The sequence below is a fragment of the Corylus avellana genome, chromosome ca9 (genome assembly GCF_901000735.1).
Source record: "Corylus avellana chromosome ca9, CavTom2PMs-1.0".
NCBI classification, from domain to species: Eukaryota; Viridiplantae; Streptophyta; class Magnoliopsida; order Fagales; family Betulaceae; genus Corylus; species Corylus avellana.
In genome coordinates, this window is record NC_081549.1 from 2,086,539 (window position 1) to 2,107,900 (window position 21,362).

The 21,362-nt window shown below is 35.7% G+C and overlaps 3 protein-coding genes across 3 annotated transcripts in view; all 3 read right to left on the reverse strand.

Moving 5' to 3' along the window:
- Positions 1-6,269, reverse strand: part of LOC132162088 (GDSL esterase/lipase At5g03610-like) — an 8,352-nt gene extending 2,083 nt beyond the window's left edge. The window contains exons 1-3 of the mRNA XM_059572337.1: positions 6,190-6,269; positions 5,854-6,084; positions 4,676-4,947 (exon numbers count right to left, since the gene is read on the reverse strand). Of these exons, the coding sequence (XP_059428320.1) occupies positions 4,676-4,947; positions 5,854-6,084; positions 6,190-6,250 (564 nt within the window). The 5' untranslated portion in view covers positions 6,251-6,269. The remainder of the gene's footprint in view (positions 1-4,675; positions 4,948-5,853; positions 6,085-6,189) is intronic.
- A 7,214-nt stretch (positions 6,270-13,483) lies between these two features.
- On the reverse strand, positions 13,484-15,339 carry LOC132191681 (GDSL esterase/lipase At5g03610-like). The gene is made up of 3 exons (XM_059606774.1): positions 15,265-15,339; positions 13,883-14,189; positions 13,484-13,695 (listed from the first exon to the last, which is right to left on the reverse strand). The coding sequence occupies exons 1-3, from the start codon at positions 15,337-15,339 to the stop codon at positions 13,484-13,486; spliced, it is 594 nt and encodes a 197-aa protein (XP_059462757.1).
- A 513-nt stretch (positions 15,340-15,852) lies between these two features.
- Positions 15,853-19,739, reverse strand: LOC132161944 (GDSL esterase/lipase At5g03610-like). Its single transcript, XM_059572169.1, has 5 exons — positions 19,640-19,739; positions 19,304-19,534; positions 18,095-18,366; positions 16,576-16,870; positions 15,853-16,144 (listed from the first exon to the last, which is right to left on the reverse strand). The coding sequence occupies exons 1-5, from the start codon at positions 19,698-19,700 to the stop codon at positions 15,933-15,935; spliced, it is 1,071 nt and encodes a 356-aa protein (XP_059428152.1). The 5' UTR covers positions 19,701-19,739; the 3' UTR covers positions 15,853-15,932.
- Between the last annotated feature and the right edge of the window lie 1,623 nt (positions 19,740-21,362).

Consider the following 21,362-nt stretch of genomic DNA (forward strand, 5'->3'; position numbering starts at 1 on the left):
TACTGTCTGATGAGAAGTCCGGATATAAATTGTCGAATGACTTCCATGCTTCGCCATCGGCAGGATGCCTCAAAACGCCGTCCTTAGTGCGGCCTTCTGCATGCCACCTCATATAGGGTGCAGTATGCTCTGACATAAAAAGCCTCTGTAGTCGTGGTATGATGGGAAACCACCGCAAAACCTTGACTGGACGTCTCTTACTCGACGTTATGGGGTGGCCATCCTCGTCGAAATTAATTTCGTCCTTCCACTTAGATTCTCCACATTTAACACATGAATCTAAATCGTTATTGCCCTTCCAGAACAACATACAATTATTGCGACAAGCTGGAATCTTCTCATACCCGAGTCCCATGTCCCTAAGAAACCGTTTCGCCTCATATGTATTAACTGGCAAGGCTCCATCATCTGCAGGAACCAACTGATTGATTAGATCGAGGAAACACGAGAATATCGTATTACTAACTCCACCCATGCACTTCAAATTGTACAGATGTACAGTAGCACTCAGCTTGCTATGTTTGGTCTTATCATGAAGCGGTTTGTCTGCCTTTTTAAGCAATTCCTCGTACTTTCGTACGTCACCTCCATCGGCTTCGTCATCCACAATGTCTTCTTCCTCTCCATGCACCTCAACCCGAGGCTCCCTATCGTCAACTCTAACTTCGTGCATGCCGAATGCATCACGCAACATGGCATGCATATTGCCACCCTGTTCAGAACTTGCACTCGCAGCTGTTGCCGGATGTGATGAATTCGAGCCATCTACGGGAGCTCTAACAGGCCTCTCGCCATGATAAATCCAGAATGTGTATTGGGGCCACATTCCTTTCCCTCCTGTCAAGTGGTCGTATACCAAACATGGGGGGTGTCTCCTATTACAGCGACACGTCTTACAGGGGCACAAAATAAGTTTGTCGGGAGTGTCACAGTTCCTAACTGGGAATTCTACAAACGCTCTACATCCTTCTCTGTATTCCGTCGTACCCCTTGACTTCTTCATCCAACTCTTGTCCATATCGTTACTACGTACATTAGAAACATAAATATATAAGAATTAAGCTAAACGTAAACATAAATGCATAACTATGGCCCATTGGAACCCTAACAGTGAATAAGTAAATTGTTGTTAACTACTTTATTGTTATTCTTTTATTTCATTCTGATTTGTTGTTTTTTCTACTAAAAGTTTACATGACTTGAAGTAATGCGGTATTTCAAACCCTAAACCACATTATAATACAAAATTATATACCATTGTCATGGGTACCGTACTGGAAAAGAATTTCTACGTTCGTTGTTTATTTAATAACATGTACTCTAATATAAAGTTGCAAAACCTAAACCAACTTATATTAAACAACTCAATAAAAGATTGTAATTTGTTACGAGGCCCTAAATAAAACAAATTTAAGTTATGTTTTTGTCTCACTTTATTGAAAAAAATAAAGTTACGTAATTTTAATTTCATATGGGGACCCTAAATAAAATTCATGTAACTAGTTGCCGAGGTAGTTTTTTTTTTTAAAAAAAAAAAAAAAATTATTTGATAGAATTATGTATTTTTTATTATGTATTTTTGTAATCATTTATATAAATGATTTATATAATCTATTATCTATATTTTATGTCACATATAAGTGATCATTTATATAATATATAGGTTTGTAAAACATACACAATGTAAAAACATTTAATTAGCTAATTTCAAACTATCTAACTAAAGACCTACGTGTCTATAAATATTTTGCATGCATGCCCATATTAAACAATATTACATTTCTACGTACGTACAAACATAGGACACTAAAACTAATCTATTTCAACCAAATTAATAAGTTGACTAGCTAACAAAAAAAGCATTAACATACACATATACAATATTTCTATACACCCATACATTACAATAATGAATTTTTCCATTCCCTTAATTAATTACTGCAGAGAAAAATCTAAACTACACATCAATATATATATACTACTTAAAATATATATATATATATATATATACCTGATGATGGGCGAAAAACAAGTGAGAGATGAGTTGGCGGCCGGAGCGGAGTTCGCCGGCGGAGAGAGCTAGAAGACGGTGGCGTGAGGTGATGAGTGGCTGCCGGCTACAAATCCGAGGAAGCTAGAAGCAAGGTCGAAAATGTGAGAGAAATATTCAGGAGAAGGTGGCTGGAAAATGTGAGAAGAAGAAAGAGGAGGAAGCTGCGCAGAGAAGGAGAAGGAGAGAAGAAGAAAAAAACCAGAGAAAAGAAGAACAAAACCAGAGAAGGAGAAGAAGAAAGAGGGGCGCGCAGGGAAAAAAGAAAAAAAAATTGAAACAGCTGCAGGCAAGCGCATGGTCCCGATGAAACAATGGTAACGTGTCACATAGACACGTTACCAAATGGTAACGTGCCACATAAGCACGTTACCAAATTGTAACGTGCCTATGTGGCACGTTACTAAAATTATATATATATATATTAATAATAGATATATATATATATATACATATATAATTAATTGATTTAAATATATGATATTAAGTTGATATAATTAAGCTTAATATATATATATTATAACTCTTAATATATATTATATATATATATATATATATAATTAATTGATATAAATATATGATATTAAGTTGATAATTAAGCTTAATATATATATATTATAACTCTTAATATATATTTTATATATATATATATATATATAATTAATTGATATAAACCTGTAATTTATATTAATATATATACTTGCAAATCATACATCAAGCTTAATATATAATCATAGTTCTTGATATATTTAAACATCATATTACATAATACTTCCAATTATGAAATTAAACTAAATTTATTTTAAGTTAATTAATTGATAATTATCAACTTGATTACACATAATCAAATTGATATATATATATATATTTTCACCATGTATGTTAAGGGATTGATATACATTTGTCAATTCCTTAATTTGGTTAATTAATTGATAGGGTTAATCTTATCAATTACTGCATATCCTATGAAATAAAGCATAGTGTTAATATTATAGAACTGATAGCGTCTACCATGCTTGACACATAAGAAGTAGTAATGATGCATTTAGTGTTGTAAAACACAACCACTAATTAATGCATATTCTGTTGTAGAGGCATATCTTAGCTATATATTTTTTAAGTTTTGATCTTTCTCTGGGGACTCACAATATTAATATTTAGCATGAGATCTTTCTAGGGCAATTATCACAAAGTTGTAAGCCCCAATATTTTTTTAATCAAAATTATTATTAATATTTTTTTAAATAATTTTTTGGACAAATTATTATTAATATTTATCTTGGTAAATAAATAATTTTTTTATCAAGATAACGTGGTAAAATTATTTTTTGGACAAATTGTAATTATTTTTTGGACAAATAATTACAATTACAACTATAGTAATTATTTTTGGACAAATTGTAACGTGGCATTTTACCACGTTACCATATTGTAACGTGGTAAAATACCACGTTACCATATTGTAACGTGGTAAAATACCACGTTACAATATGGTAACGTGGCAAAATGCCACGTTAGCATATGGTAACGTGGCATTTTACCACGTTACAATATGGTAACGTGGCATTTTGCCACGTTACTATTATGGTAACGTGCTATTTTTGCACGTCACTATATTGTAACGTGTAAAAAATACCACGTTACTATAAATTATGGTAACGTGTTATCTTTTGACACGTTACAATATAGTGACGTGGCACCATTCGTATGAACAGTTGCCACGTCACTACACCCTAATATTTTTGTAGTGACAGTTAGTTGTAAAGAGACTTATAATAAAAATTCTTATATGTAAACTCTTAATTTTTATTTTTTATTTTGATCTTTCCTTCTCTACTTTTTCTTTTCTGGGATTAGGCAGAGGTGACAAATTATAGAGAACTAATTAATGCTACAACATTAAGTGTCTCACATAATTTAAGTTTTCAATGATGAATTATACTTAACATTTGTATCATTTAATATCATAAAATATTCAGAGTTTCTGCCTTTCTGGATGGGAAAGAACCACCAAACCCATCGACAGGGCCATGCTTATGGCATTCACGCGTTGAGCCGACGAGAGACAAGAGGCATACAAACAACACTTTAAAAAAGAAACAAAAACAATCATCCTCGGGTGGTTGAAACATCAAAATGTCACTAATGTCTAATCTGGTTAAGCACTTGTGGATGGATCAAAATTTTTTTTAAATAACTTTTTAAAGTAAATTAGATAGGATCAATATCCTATCCCAGAATTTCTATCCGTAAAAGAGAAAACCAACTGCTTGATAAGTCTACGTGGCAAACGTTCAGCGGGGACATAGTAGCAGTTTATTGGCCTAGGAGCTAGGACTAGGAGATTCGGTCAAAATGTTTTGGAAAATGCTTGGCCGTGTCCACAACTTTTACTACGAAATTATTTACACAATTATGAATTGTCACCTACCTTAGCTGGTAAATGATTTTGTTGTGGTGCTTAAATATGTTTTTATAAAAAATATTAAGTAATAAAATTTATTTATTTAACTGCTAATGTGGTAAATAATACATATATTGCCCCGTCAACTTATTAAAAAAATAATAATAATAGAGGAAAAGAAAATAATAATAGAGAAAAAGCTAGCTATAATAAATTCTCACCTGAGCAGACCCGCCGCTACCGGCAATGTAAGCATAGTCATTGCCGGAGAGGGTGACGAGGGCGACAGAGGACTGGAGGTCTCTAATGGTAAACACGTTGTCTGTGATGAGAGGGTGGAAGGTATCGATTTGGGTCGTCATGTTCGGGCCCGGGTATAAGGTCTGAAAAACACCCGTTCCTCCACAGGCAAAGTTCATTCCATATTTCAACAATGGAATCCCATATTTCCTCCATCTGTATGGAATTGGAGACCTAACCCCCACGAACTTAGCTGCGGTACAATTAGATCAGATCGAGAAGCTTAATTTTCATTTTTCATTTTTCTTTATAGTAAAAAAAATAAAACTTTTTTTTTTTTTTTTCGGTTCTAAGGAGTTCTTATGATTTGTTGAAAAGTGAAAGTTGCGTTCGTGGGGTTAATCAATGTCATCATGATAGAAGGAATAAGGAAACAGAGTGATTAAAGATATATAGAAGAAGAATTATGGTGGTGGGAAACAGAAGCATCAGACAATGAAAGCTGAAAACAAGCGTTACAAGCACTGAAAGTAAGAACGTATTCTACAAATAGATGCTGACCCAACAATACAATAATTACAAGCACCACGCGGCCGTGTAGCTAGCCAAGTGGAAAAGAACTCAACAACCCACGATCAATATATCAAAATTACACGAACTAAATCTTACCCTATTGTTATTTTATTAGGTTGGTGAGACAATGTTCATTGGCCTCTTAAATTAATTTTTATTAAGAGAAATTAAAGACTAATAGACACTTTTGCCATTGGAATTAGGATCCTCATGAAAGAATATCGGTTTAATTAGTTATATTGGAGAGGTATTTTGGTCAAAGCTAAAAATACTTCTCACATATAACTAACTAGATAATATCCAGTAGTTTAAATGAACTAAAGAGGATCTGTTCCTTCGGGTTGATCCGATAAAACTGCAATAGAGTAGTTAAAATTACCCAGCTAACTCATGCCCATTAGTTGTGCCAAGAGAGAGAGAGAGAGGAACCACACGTATGGATAGCTATTATAGTAATAGGAAAAGTGGCAAGCTAGCAGAGAAGAAGAACCCACCGTTGATATATAAAAATTAATAAAAATAATTAATGCCCATTACTTGTGCCAAAAAACACATTAGAGAGAGAGAGAGAGAGGGACACACGTACCGACGTAATCGGTGAGGACACGGCCATCGGATGAACGACCTGCTGGTTTACCGGGAAAGGTGATACCATATGGATATTTCCAAGAGTGCCTAGCTTTGCCGGTGTTGCCTGTGTCAGCATATGAATCCCCAAACACAAAGAGCTTTGATGGACGAAATTTAGAGATATGACGATGGTTGTGGTGGTGGTGGTGGTGGTGAGGAGCTAAACTTCCTCGCACCACTTGTTGCCCTGTAAAGAGTCGCACAAACACACAGATTATCGATCGACAAGTATTCAATTTTCACGGCAAAAGAATGTGATATTAGAAGTAGACTTATTGTGTTAGAAATTAACCTGAGAGAAGGGACAGAAGGAAGTAGCAGAGAACACAATAGAGGAGCTTTTGTGTGTCCATTATAGCTAATTAACAAGAGAAGCCAAGCCTATCGTGAAGCGTTGCACAACCCGGTGAAGATTAACGTGTGTGTGTCTATATATATATAGACACGTGGCTATTCAAAGAGTTTGTGGAGCGAAACTGTGAAGGTCATTTGTACTTATGGCTCATTTGGATGTGTTATGCGTGCCTTGAATCTAGGGGTGGGACCCAACCAATTTTGTTGTGTTATACAAGGATTGGTTTTCCCTTTCATGGTTGGAGTTGGAGTTTTTGTCCTACATGAAAGAGGGTTTCCTTGTTGGACTTTTAGTAGGAAAAAAGCACCGACTATGTGCTCCTATATAAAGACAAGTGCTGTGCAGCAATGAGGTGTGCAAAAATAAAATAATATTTGCTTTGGTGTGCCAAAAGCAATTGAGAGAAAGAAAAGGTGAGAGCAAGAAAAAGAGAGAGTTTGTTTTTCCCTTTCTCCTTTGGGCAAAGTGAGAATTGGGTGTATTTGGGGCTTTGGGTTTGAGTGGTTTTCTCACCCTGTTACTCTCTTGTACTCATCTTTTGATAGTGAATTTTCTCTGGGTCGTCTCCGCCAGTGGATGTAGGCTTGTTAAGCCGAACCACTTAAATCTTTGTGTCGTGTGTGATTGCCTAATCTTTGTTATTCCGAATTCTTCTTATTTTTCGCATCTCACGGGTCTTGGGAAATAGGATTAATTTCCTAACAACTGTTATCAGAGCTGTTGGTTCGAGTGGGAGCGATGGCAGGTGAAGAAGGAAAGATGGGAATCGAGAAATTCGACCGCAAAGATTTTGGGTATTGGAAGGTACAGATTGAAGACATTCTTTATGGGAAGGATCTTCATCAACCTCTTTTGGAAGAACAACCTGACGACATGTATGATAGCGAGTGGGCTCTGCTTGATCGTAAAGCCCTAGCAGTTATCAGGTTATCACTGTCAAAATCAGTTGCACACAACTTTGTAAAGGAAAAGACCACAGCAGGTCTAATGAAGGCTTTGTCAAGCATGTACAAGAAGCCGTCGGCTAACAACAAGGTGCATCTGATGAAGAAATTGTTCAACCTAAAGATGGCGGAAGGAGCTTCGGTGGCACATCATCTCAATGAGTTCAACACCATCACAAATCAATTATCCTCGGTGGAAATTAATTTTGATGATGAGGTTCGTGCGTTGATCGTCTTGGCATCTTTGCCAAATAGCTGGGAAGCAGTGAGGATGGCTGTGAGTAACTCTGTAGGAAAGAGTAAACTGAGCTATGAAGACGTCAAGGATTTGATTCTCAGTGAAGAGGTTCGCAGAAGAGATGCGGGTGAAGCCTCTTGTTCTGGTGCTGCTTTAAACCTCGAGACTCGGGGCAGAGGTCAAGAGAGAAACTTTGTGAGGGGCAGATCTAAGTCCAGGAAGGGTAGGAGCAAATCCAGGTTTGGACGACAACCTAAGTGTTGGAACTGTGGCAAGGCAGGCCACTTCAAGAAGAACTGCAGAGAGCTGAAGAAGAAGACCGAAAATGACACCGCAAATGTCGTAGTAACAGAAGAAGTGCACGATGCCCTACTTCTATCTGTTGATAGTCCTCTTGATTCTTGGGTCTTGGACTCAGGGGCTTCTTTTCACACCACACCGATCCGTGAAGTTCTCGAAAATTATGTAGCTGGAGATTTCGGGAAGGTGTTCTTGGCTGACGGAACGATGCTAGATGTTGTGGGTATATGCAATATTCGCATTAGAGTCCACAGTGGCTCAGTATGGAAGCTGCAAAATGTCAGGCATATCCCAAAGCTGAAAAAGAACGCGATTTCAGTAGGACAACTTGATGATGAAGGGTATTCAATTCATTTCCACGGTGGAAAGTGGAAGGTCAGCAAGGGAGTCAGGATTTTGGCTCGTGGTCATAAGATGGGTACTCTCTATATGATGACGAACAACAAGGATACAATTGTTGTTACAGATACGGGTGCTGACTTAAAATTATGGCATCTAAGGCTTGGGCACATGAGCGAGAAAGGGATGAAGGTACTTCTGTCAAAGGGGAAACTACTGGAACTGAAGTCAGTTGAGTCTAATTTGTGAAGGCTGCATCCTAGGAAAACAGAAGAAGGTGAGTTTCGCGAAAGTTGGCAGAACACCGAAGCCAGGAAAGCTAGAGTTGGTACACAAGGATTTGTGGGGTCCCACACTAGTGGCATCTCTTGGAAGCTCGCGGTATTACATCACATTTATTGATGACTCAAGCAGGAAGGTATGGGTTTACTTCTTAAAGCTTAAATCTGATGTATTTGAAGTTTTTAAGAAGTGGAAGGTCATGGTAGAGACAGAAACTGGTCTGAAATTGAAGTGTTTAAGATCAGAAAATAGGGGAGAATATGAAGACGGGGGTTTCAAACAGTTTTGTGCAGTGAATGAGATTAGAATGGAAAAGACTATCCCGGGGACACCACAACAGAATGGCGTGGCTGAGGGCATGAACAGGACCCTCAATGAGCGTGCAAGAAGTATGAGGTTGCATGCTGGACTACCGAAAACTTTTTGGGCGGATGCAATAAGCATTGTTGCTTACTTGATAAACAGAGGACCATTAGTTCCTTTGGGCCACAGACTACCTGAAGAAGTCTGGAGTGGAAATGAGGTAAATCTTTCTCACTTGAAAGTTTTTGTTTGTGTTTTGTATGTCTATATTGAATCTGATGGTCGTAGCAAGCTAGATGCTAAGTCTAGAAAATGTTATTTCATTGGCTATGGGGATAAGGCATTTGGGTATAGGTTTTGGGATGATCAAAACCGAAAGATCATTAGAAGTAGAAATGTTACTTTTAATGAGATGGTTGTGTATAAGAATAATTCAAGTGCAGAACCAGTAAGTACAGAGTTAGAGGCTGAGAAGCCTGAATTTATCAACCTGGATGGAATTTCTAAAGGTGTAGCTCAGAGAAGAAATTTAGAATTTGATAAGGATTCAGAAATTGAAAATGGTCTAGAAGTTGAAGAAACAGTAGATCAAGAGAATGAACAGGGTACACCGATTGTGGCTATCCATAGATCTACTAGAACCATTAGATCTCCACAGCGTTTTTCACCCTCCCTATTTCATATTTTGTTGACGGATGGCGGTGAGCCAGAGACGTTTGTTGAAGCCTTGAAGGTTGAAGATTCAATCAAGTGGGAGTTAGCCATGAAGGATGAGATGGACTCATTATTGACTAACCAGACCTGGGAGCTGACTGAGTTGCCAGCAGGTAAAAAGGCTTTGCACAACAAATGGGTGTTCAGAATAAAGGGTGAACATGATGGTAGCAAACGCTACAAGGCAAGATTGGTAGTCAAGGGATTCCAGCAGAAAGAAGGAATTGACTACACAGACATATTCTCTCCGGTAGTGAAGATGACAACCATCAGAATTGTGCTGAGTATTGTGGCGGCAGAGGACTTACATCTAGAGCAGTTAGATGTGAAGACGGCGTTCCTTCATGGTAAGTTGGAGGAAGAAATTTATATGCAGCAGCCACAAGGATTCGCAGTGCAGGGGAAGGAGAGTTTAGTGTGCAAACTGAGAAAAAGCTTGTATGGTCTAAAACAAGCTCCAAGACAATGGTACAAGAAGTTTGATAGTTTCATGTGCAGTACTGGGTTCACGAGATGCAATGCAAATCATTGCTGCTATGTCAAGAGTCTTAAGAACTCTTACATTATTCTACTTCTGTACGTAGATGATATGCTCATTGCAGGGGCCAGTATGGAAGACATCAACAAGTTGAAGAACCAGCTGTCAAAGCAGTTTGCAATGAAGGATTTGGGTGCTGCTAAACAAATCCTTGGGATGAGAATCATCAGGGACAGGGCCAATAGTACACTGAAGATTTCACAGACAGAATATGTGAAGAAGATTCTCAGCAGATTTAGCATGAATGAAGCTAAGTCAGTGAGCACACCCTTGGGGAGTCACTTTAGACTAACCAAGGATCAGTCACCGAAGACGGATCAAGAGAAAGCATACATGAGCAAGGTACCTTATGCCTCAGCTATCGGAAGTCTGATGTATGCAATGGTCTGTACTAGACCGGATATTGTACATGCAGTAGGAGTTGTGAGCAGGTACATGAGTAATCCAGGGAAGCAGCATTGGGAGGCAGTCAAGTGGATTTTGCGATATCTGAGAGGAACTTCAGATATGTCCCTTTGCTTCATAGGTGCAGAATTGAAGCTGCAGGGCTACGTGGATGCTGATCTAGCGGGTGATGTTGATAGCAGGAAAAGTACTACAGGTTTTGTATATACTCTAGGAGGTTGTTGTGTGTTGGACCTCAAGGTTACAGAAAATTGTAGCCCTTTCCACTACAGAGGCGGAGTATGTAGCCGTGACGGAAGCTGGAAAGGAAATGGTTTGGCTACAAGGTTTTTTGGATGAGTTGGGAAAGAAGAATGAGAAGGGCGTTCTACACAGTGATAGTCAGAGTGCCATTTTTCTTGCGAAGAACCCAGCATATCATTCAAGAACAAAGCATATACAGTTGAGGTATCACTTCATTCGATCTCTTCTTGAAAGTGAACAATTGCTACTTGAGAAGATTCGTGGAACTGAGAATCCGACAGACATGCTGACAAAAGGAGTGACTATTGAGAAACTGAAGCTGTGCGCAGCTTCAGTTGGTCTTCGAGCTTGAAGATAGGCGGAGGAGACATCCGAAGGAGATTCACTATGTTGCGACTTGGTAGGATTCAAGTCAAGTGGGAGATTGTTATGCGTGCCTTGAATCTAGGGGTGGGACCCAACCAATTTTGTTGTGTTATACAAGGATTGGTTTTCCCTTTCATGGTTGGAGTTGGAGTTTTTGTCCTACACGAAAGAGGGTTTCCTTGTTGGACTTTTAGTAGGAAAAAAGCACCGACTATGTGCTCCTATATAAAGACAAGTGCTGTGCAGCAATGAGGTGTGCAAAAATAAAATAATATTTGCTTTGGTGTGCCAAAAGCAATTGAGAGAAAGAAAATGTGAGAGCAAGAAAAAGAGAGAGTTTGTTTTTCCCTTTTTGTTATTATTCTCCTTTGGGCAAAGTGAGAATTGGGTGTATTTGGGGCTTTGGGTTTGAGTGGTTTTCTCACCCTGTTACTCTCTTGTACTCATCTTTTGATAGTGAATTTTCTCTGGGTCGTCTCCGCCAGTGGATGTAGGCTTGTTAAGCCGAACCACTTAAATCTTTGTGTCGTGTGTGATTGCCTAATCTTTGTTATTCCGCATTCTTCTTATTTTTCGCATCTCACGGGTCTTGGGAAATAGGATTAATTTCCTAACAGGATGTGCATTTGAAGAGCGTAAAAATACATTTAACAGTAAAAAAGTATGTTTGAAAAAAAAAAAAGAAAAAGGGTAAAGGTTCAAAAAGCATAGCTAACAATGGTTAAAATGCACTTTTAGCAAAAACTAAAAAATGAAGATTTTGCTAAAAAATACTTTTTGACTTAAAAACTCTATTTCTCAAACACAATTCGAAATATGTTCTTAGAAAATGATCGGGATAATATAGATTTTATATAATTCTCTTAAAAAATATTTTTCATTTCATATTTTAGTAGCTAACATAATAATTACCACGTTGATGCAGAAGTTACAATTGATATTTGATATGGAGTTGTTAGATATTCAATTAATGGCGCTAAAATAGCTTGACAAAGAAAGTAAGCAAAAGAAAGGCAAAAATTAATTGTACGTATTTGGGGAAATATTGCGTAGTGTGTAGTAAATAGGCATAACTTTTGCTATGAATTTAAAATCATGTGAATGTATGATCTTAATTTGGAAAGCTTTTCTTGACACAAATAGCCTGTCACCCTGGGGCGGAACTAAGATTTATGATGTGGGGGGACGGATTTTTTTTTTGGTTGTATGGGGGGATGGACAAACTTATATAATACAAAAGCACACATAAATAGATATAATCTCTTTATATGTGTGTCTGTGTGTGTTTATATAAAATAAAAGCATAGAACTCTTACATTTAATCTCATGGCATAAGAAATACACAATAATACTATAAATAACTCGCAAAATAAACTAAACACAATTTATAGGGTTTAAGAAAAACGGTATATTTGAGTGCATATTCTTTTTTTCTAACAATTCTTTGAAGCTCCAAATAACAACAATGAGTCGAGTCAAATAATGGTAACTGATTTTGGTTAAAAGCCACATAAAGAACCAAAACCATTTAACTTTTTCTTTTATATATTCAATCAAAATCCCAAACCAAATTGAGCTACGAGTTAGAAGTGAACTAGAATATGAAAGGAAACAAAATGAATAGGGTATTTTAGGTTTTTTATGTTGAAAGAGGGGGTAAACTAGAAAAAGGAATTAAAAGGGGACACAAATATATATATTTATATATGGTGGCAAAACTAAAAAAAAAAAAATTAAAATGGGATACAGTTATTATTTTGGGGGATAAAAATATTATTTTGGAAAGAAAAATTTATAAAATGAATATATTTTAAGCAAATTTGTAAAAAATTTGGGGGGACGAATACTGCCACCCTACAATATATGCTCGGTGAGCATATAATATGAGAAATTTGATTACGAAGAGTCGTTTCGAGAAATTTGATCGTTGCCTTATCTTGTTGCGGAAAAGTTAATTTATCTTGCTTTAGATTATGGTTTTTGGTTATATGGCTTATGGTAATTAGTAAAGGTACTAAAAATGAAATTAAATATATTATTTTAATTATAAACGAATGAAAAGGTATAATTACCTACCAAAAAATACGTGTAGAAGCAATTTGATTGAACAAATTTGATAAATGATGATTCAATTTTTTTTTCCCCTTCTTCATATAAAAAGAAAAAAAATGAATAAAAATTACGCAAATGTGGGTTACCTGATGTGTTTGCGGTCTAAATTAACAGAAAATTCTAATAGCGGTGAGCTAAGTAAAAGAGTTAGGTAGTTTAAGGTTAATTACAATTTTTTTTTTTTTTAAAGAGTTTAAAAATACATTGCAATTTGAATGTAAATACCCAGATTGAGTCGTGGTATTTAAAAAAAAAAAAAATGAAAAGAAAAACAACTAGCTTAGTACTATTAGAATATATTCATAAATATTATGATATTTCTTTATTTGCCCCATACCTCAGACAAAGAAATATATATAGTTGAGTTCAAGTTTTTTTATCCTCTAGATTATTTTAACAGTGACAACAAAAGCAGAATTGCTTAACAAACGAATGAAACAAACAACCTTAGAAAAGTTGTTCGAGAGTGGCTTGCAGAGCTGCATACACAGCAAGCCATCCCTCCTGCGTAGGGTGAACATTGTCCCAGAAGAATGCTGATTCTTTGTCCTCACAGAGTGTATATTTTTTGGCTCCACTCTCATCTACATTCCCACAGCTATAATTGCTGCTTATCCCAAAGCAACATGGCTTCAATGGGTTCTCAAACTTTATACTTCCTGCCCAAAATGAAGATACAAATTGAAATCACTTTGATTTTAATTGGTTCCTGAAAGCCAACCAAAGTAATTGAAAAAGGCCCTAGGACAAGGCCCAAGCTAAAACACCAACCCAATAGTATGGAAAGCAATAAATATTTCTTAAAGAAGAATGACTAAAACTTAAAGCAAATGTATAATTGATCACCTTCCTTTTCCCCTTTGTTCTGGATTACGGACATGAATGAGGCATAGAGATCAACAATGACGAAGGCAGAATCGTTGGTTTCATTATTCAACTTAGCCACGGCCTGTTTCAACAAGAGGTTGTGGTAATTCGCGAGTGAGTTTTCGGTTTCATTGCATTGTTGGAACGAGGATGTGGCCGTGCTCCGAGGGAGACATCCTGAAGGCGGTAGAGCTGTCACGGCTATCTTTTTCGCTCCCAACCGATGAATGCGTTTCAAGTTTACAGTAAGTTGTGCCACCACTTTGGGAACGAAAGATTTCAATCCCTACAAATAGATCAATCCCAATTAATGGTGAAACAAATTGACCTCACAATCCATGTGGCATTACCGTATCAGCCACAATAAAAATTGAATTGTTTACTGACTGACGTGATAAATATTATCGATTATATATAGAAAATTGGTATAACAATCTACGTGATAATATTGCTACATCAACCACAATCAAATTTAATTACTTAATGACAATTGTAGTAAATGTCACATGGACTATCACAGTAATTTGTAAGAGGCTTATAATCAATGTTGAAGAACCTTAATTTTAAGGCACCCACCCTCAAATAAGCTATATATATAATACTTTGATTTATAAGAGCATCTCCTTTTTTTTCTTTTTTCTAGAACCTATATATTGTGTATATTTAACTAATACGAGTAAAAATTATCATCTATAAGCTTGTCTTCTCCTTATATTAAACACGAATATCTCTGCTTTTTGATTAGGTACTTTTGTAGCTAGCTTATGCATTCTTTTTTTAATCATCTTTCTCTTTTTGGTACAATCATTTCTTTTTTTAATCATCTTTCTCTTTTTGTTATTTTTGCGTTGGAATATTCACCAAATTCTATTGCTAGATCGAGTAGCTAGCCGGATTTGATTAGCCAGGTGTGAATGCTCATTCTCGACCCCTTTCATAATATTTTGTTATTATTTATATTTTCTCTTTAATTATGGAGGGAACAATAAGACTCTGAAGACTTCGAATCTTAAAATATCTCATACTGACGTCTGATAAGTATAATTGATACTTTAAAGTTTAATTAGGATAATTGACTCCATAATCCTATTGTCTTGTCAAAACAACTTGGCCCCTTTTATGTGTTAATAAAGCCTGTGATCGTTCCCAGGTGACATGACTAAATCACCATATATGCAAGTGTCACACTAGGAAAGTATGTTTAATGGAGCACTATCTCTGGCAAAAATGGAACCACTAAAGAATGTTCCAAGGAAACAATAACTTTGAAAGTGGAGAGTACTGAAGACTCTTCCAGGAGTTTGATTTAATTTCCTATTTTTGGAAGACCATTATCTCAGATCCTCTCAGAGCCGCCGTACATTATTACCAGTGCAATCTTTGTTGTACGTCCCTTCAAACCAAACACTCATGCCTTTCAAATTTGCAACTTGCATCACCCGTCACTATGAGACAAGTTCATTGGCAGTCTCTATATTAATTTATTAAACAAATTCAATATTAATCCAGTTTCTGCTTGTAATTTTGTTAGAATAGTAATTAAATTGTTTAATAAGTTATTTCTTTATCAGTTTTATCTTTTGAAATAATTGGTGAGTTATTTCAGCCAGTTTTATAGGGAGAATCTGAGCATCAGGAGATGATAAAGGAAAAACTCGATCATTGGCTAGCAGTGGATCCGTGGAAAAGGAAAATCGACAAGGAACATGTTAAGTCAATGGAAAATTCCTATTCTGGTGAAAATATTTTAGATTGTAGACACTAGCTGCCCTAATAGCTAGCATTCTAAAACCATGGGAGATGAAAAACCATACCCAGAACTAGAAGAGTCGTGGTATTTAAAAAAGAAAAAGGAAAACAACTTTTATTATTATTATTTTATATATATATATATTAGCAATTTTCCTACGTACCCGAATGATTAGCATTAATTCAGATAGAAATTGCTTTAAATACACAGCCCTAAACCATGCATGAAGCAGAAATGGTCAACAAACAACTAAGTCCACTCCATTTGTTTTTGGTAACCCTAGTAAAGGTGTTCAAGAGTGGGTTGCAGAGCTGAATACACAGCATTCCATCCCTCCTGCGTAGGGTGCGCACCGTCCCAAAAGAATGATGCTTTGGGGTCCTTACAAAGAGTATATTTTTTGGCCCCACTCTCATCCACATTCCCACAGTTATAATCGCTGCTTATGCCAAAGCAACATGGCTTCAATGGGTTCTCAAACTTTCTACTTCCTGCACAAAATGAAGATACAAATTGAAATCACTTTGTTTTTGATTCCTGAAAGCCAACCAAAATAATTTAATTCAAAATGGCTCTCAACGGCCACACTGATCATGGGGTAACCTACGACAAAGGCCCAAACCTATAACACCAACCCAGCCTACACACTGTTTTCATCAAGCCCATACACTAAAATCTTTTGAGTAATTATTATTGTTAAGAATATTATTCTAGGATTATTTACTTTATTATATGTATTCTAGGTCTACTAGGTTATTTGTCTATCACTCATAACCTTTCTATAAATAGAGGTCTATGTAATCACATCAATATCAGTTCTCTAACAATGTAGTCCATTATATGCTTATTCTCTCTCTCTTCTCTCTCCAATATATTTAAGACTTACAAATGAAAGCAATTGTATAATCACCTGGGCTTTTACCTTTGTTCTCGATTACGAACATGAAGGAGGCATAGAGATCAAGAATGAGGAAAGGAGAGTCGTTGGTTTCGTTATTCAACGTAGCCACGGCTTTTTCCAACAAGAGGTTGTGGTAATTCACGAGCAAGTTTACGGTTCCATTGCATTGTCGGAATGAGGCCATGGCCGTGCTCCTAGGGAGACATCCTAAAGGCTGTAAAGCTGTCACTGCTACTTTTTTTACTCCCAGCCCATGAATGCGTTTCAAGTTCACCGCAAGTTGTTTCACCACTTTGAGAATGAAAGATTGAATTGCCTACAAAAGTGGAAATATTTAGGCAAATTAATTCATGCATGCAGCTTTCTTACAAATTGATTATTATCTAAACGGTAATCAAATTAAATTATTTAATGACCGACCTGATAAATACTGTGTAAACTTATAAAGAGATGATAATTTAAGTAACACTGTTACATTAACAATAATTAAATTTAATTTTAGTGGTAAAAATAGTAAGTGGCACATGAATTACCACAGTAAGTTGTAAAGAGACTTATAATAAAAATTCTTATACGTAAACTCTTAATTTTTATTTTTTATTTTAATCTTTCCTTCTCTATTTTTTCTTTTCTGGGATTAGGCAGAGGTGACAAATTATAGAGAACTAGCTAATTAATGCTACAACTTTAAGTGTCTCACATAATTTTAGTTTTCAATGATGAATTATTATTATTTAATATCATAAAGTATCCAGAGTTTCTGCCTTTCTGGATGGGAAAGAACCACCAAGCCCATCAACAGGGCCATATGCTTATGGCATTCACACGTCGAGCCGACGAGAGACAAGAGTCACACAAACAACACTTTAAAAAAGAAACAAAAACAATCATCCTGGGGTGGTTGAAACATCAAAATGTCACTAATGTCTAATCTGGTTAAGCACTTGTGGATGGATCAAACTTTTTAAAATAAATTTCCTTAAATCTCAATATTATTTTAAAATTAACTAATTTTAAATTTTTATCAGATCAATGTTTATTACATTTAATGTATAAAAAATATTAAAATTGATGAAATCTAAACTTTTAATTTTATGAATTCTACATATTAGAATACTCCAACAGTACTTCTAGAGAGGATCAATATCCTATCCCATAATTTCTATCCATAAAAGAGAAAACCTACTGCTTGGTAAGTCTACGTGGCAAACGTCCAGCGGGGACATAGTAGCAGTTTATTGGCCTAGCTAGGAGCTAGGACTAGGAGATGCGGTCAAAATGTTTTGGAAAATGCTTGGCCGTGTCCACAACTTTTACTACGAAATTATTTACACAATTATGAATTGTCACCTTAGCTGGTAAATGATTTTGTTGTAGTGCTTAATTATGTTTTTATAAAAAATATTAAGTAATAAAATTTGATAAATAAATTTACTTATTTAACTGCTAATGTGGTAAATGATACATAAATTGCCCGGTCAACTTATATAAAAAAATAATAATAATAATAGAGGAAAAGCTAGCTATAATAAATTCTCACCGGAGCAGACCCGCCGCTACTGGCAATGTAAGCATAGTCATTGCCGGAGAGGGTGACGAGGGCGACGGAGGACTGGAGGTCTCTAATGGTAAACACGTTGTCTGTGATGAGAGGGTGGAAGGTATCGATCTGGGTCGTCATGTTCGGGCCCGGGTATAAGGTCTGAAAAACACCAGTTCCTCCATAGGCAAAGTTCATTCCATATTTCAACAATGGAATCCCATATTTCCTCCATCTGTACGGAATTGGAGACCTAACCCCCACGAACTTAGCTGCAGTACAATTAGATCAGATCGAGAGGCTTAATTTTCTTTTTTCTTTTTTTCTTTATAGGAACAAAAACAAAACTCCTTTTTTTTTTTGTTCTAAGGAGTTCTTATGGAAACAAAGAATAAAGTTCTTATGATTTGTTGAAAAGTGAAAGTTGCGTTTGTGGGGTTAATCAATGTCATCATGATAGAAGGAATAAGGAAACAGAGTGATTAAAGATATATAGAAGAAGAATTATGGTGGTGGGAAACAGAAGCATCAGACAATGAAAGCTGAAAACAAGCGTTACAAGCACCGAAAGTAGGAACGTATACTACAAATAGATGCTGACCCAACAATACAATAATTACAAGCACCACGCGGCCGTGCGGCCGTGTAGCTAGCCAAGTGGAAAAGAACTCAACAACCCACGATCGATATATCAAAATTACACGAACTAAATCTTACCCTATTGTTATTTTATTAGGTTGGTGAGACAATGTTTATTGGCCTCTTCAATTAATTTTTATTAAGAGAAATTAAAGACTAATAGACACTTTCACCATTGGAATTAGGATTCTCATGAAAGAATATCGGTTTAATTAGTTATGTTGGAGAGGTCTTTTGGTCAAAGCCAAAAATACTTCTCACATATAACTAATTAGATAATATCCAGTAGTTCAAATGAACTAAAGAGGAACTGTTCCTTCGGGTTGATCCGATAAAACTGCAATAGAGTAGTTAAAATTACCCAGCTAACTCATGCCCATTAGTTGTGCCAAAAGACAGAGAGAGAGAGAGGAACCACACGTATGGATAGCTATTAAAGTAATAGGAAAAGTGGCAAGCTAGCAGAGAAGAAGAACCCACCGTTGATATACAAAAATTAATAAAAATAATTAATGCCCATTACTTGTGCCAAAAAAGACATTAGAGAGAGAGAGAGAGGGACACACGTACCGATGTAATCGGTGAGGACACGGCCATCGGAGAAACGACCTGCTGGTTTACCTGGAAAGGTGATACCATATGGATATTTCCAAGAGGGCCAAGCTTTGCCGGTGTTGCCTGTGTCAGCATATGAATCCCCAAACACAAAGAGCTTTGATGGACGAAATTTAGAGATATGACGATGGCTGTGGTGGTGGTGGTGGTGGTGAGGAGCTAAACTTCCTCGCACCACTTGTTGCGCTGTAAAAAGTCGCACAAACACACAGATTATCGATCGACAAGTATTCAGTTTTCACGGCAAAAGAATGTGATATTAGAAGTAGACTTATTGTGTTAGAAATTAACCTGAGAGAAGAGACAGAAGGAAGTAGCAGAGAACACAATAGAGGAGCTTTTGTGTGTCCATTATAGCTAATTAACAAGAGAAGCCAAGCCTATCGTGAAGCGTTGCACAACCCGTTGAAGATTAATGTGTGTGTCTATATTATATATATATATATATATATATATATATATATATATATATATATATATATACACGTGGCTATTCAAAGTGTTTGTGGAGTGAAACAGTGAAGGTCATTTGTACTTATGACTTGTTTGGGTGTGCGTTTGAAGAGTCTAAAAATACGTTTAACACTTAAAAAGTACATTTGAAAAAAATAAAAAAATAAAAAGAAAAAGAAGTAAAGGTTCAACAAGCATAGCTAAAAATGGTCAAAATGAACTTTTCGCAAAAATTAAAAAATGAAGCTTTTACTAAAAAAACGTTTTTTTGACTTAAAAACTCTATTTTTCAAACACAATTCAAAACACGTTCTTAGAAAATGATCGGGATAATATAGATTTTATATAATTCTCTTAAAAAAATATTTTCCATTTCATATTTTATAAAAATGAGTGTTACATGGCTATATATTCATATTTTAGTAGCTAACATAATAATTACCACGTTGATGCAGAAGTTACAATTGATATTTGATACCGAGTTGTTAGATATTCAATTAATGGCGCTAAAATATCTTGACAAAGAATGTAAGCAAAAGAAAGGCAAGACATATCATTAAAAAAAAAAAAAAAAGAAAGGCAAGAATTAATTGTAATATATTTGGGGAAATACTGCGTAGTGTGTAGTGAATAGGCATAACTTTTGCTATGAATTTAAAATCACGTGAACGTATGATTTTAATTTGGAAAGCTTTTCTTGGCACAAATTGCCTGTCACCCAGGGGCAGAATTAGGATTTAGAGTGTAGGGGGACGGATTTTTTTTTTTTTTGATTGGGGAGATGGACAGACTTATATAATACAAAAGCACACATAGATAGATATAATCTCTTTATATGTATGTTTATATAAAATAAAAGTATAGAAGTCTTACATTTAATCTCATGGTATAAGAAACACACAATAGTATAAATAACTAGCAAAATAAACTAATTAAACACAATTTATAGGGTTCAAGAAAAACGGTATATTTGAGCGTATACTCATTTTTCTAAGAATTCTTTGAAGCTCCAAGTAACAACAATGCTAAGAGTCGAGTCAAACAATGGTAAGTATTGATTGTTGGTTAAAAGCCACTCAAAGAACTCAAACCATTTAACTTTTCCTTTTACATATTCAATTAGAATCCCAAACCAAATTGAACTTCTGGTTAGAAGTGAACTAGAATATGAATGGAAACAAAATGAATGGGGTATTTTAGGTTTTTTTATGTTGAAAGAGGGGGTAAACTAGAAAAAAGAATTAAAAGAGGACACAAATATATATATATATATATATATATATATATATATATATATATATATATATATATATGGGGGCAAAACTAAAAAAAAAGAATTAAAATGGGATACAATTATTATTTTGGGGGGACAAAAATATTATTTTGGAAGGACAAATTTATAAAATGAATATAGTTTAAGCAAATTTGTAAAAATTTTGGGGCCGGGACGAAAACTGCCACACCACTATATATGCTCGGTGAGTATATATATAATATGAGAAATTTGATTACGAAGAGTCGTTTCGAGAAATTTGATTGTTGCCTTATCTTGTTGCGGAAA

Excerpts from the sequence above, each read along its gene's own strand:
- LOC132191681 (XM_059606774.1), bottom strand. The coding sequence starts at position 15,339 with ATGCAAGTTGCAAATTTGAAAGGCATGAGTGTTTGGTTTGAAGGGACG. Across the intron at positions 14,190-15,264 it reads AAGATTGCACTGGTAATAAT|GGATTGAAATCTTTCGTTCC; the intron begins GTACGGCGGCTC and ends ATCTATTTGTAG. Across the intron at positions 13,696-13,882 it reads GAACAAAGGGGAAAAGGAAG|GAAGTATAAAGTTTGAGAAC; the intron begins GTGATCAATTAT and ends CATTTTGGGCAG.
- LOC132161944 (XM_059572169.1), bottom strand. The coding sequence starts at position 19,700 with ATGGACACACAAAAGCTCCTCTATTGTGTTCTCTGCTACTTCCTTCTG. Across the intron at positions 19,535-19,639 it reads CCTTCTGTCTCTTCTCTCAG|CGCAACAAGTGGTGCGAGGA; the intron begins GTTAATTTCTAA and ends GACTTTTTACAG. Across the intron at positions 16,145-16,575 it reads GTTCGTAATCGAGAACAAAG|GAAGTAGAAAGTTTGAGAAC; the intron begins GTAAAAGCCCAG and ends CATTTTGTGCAG.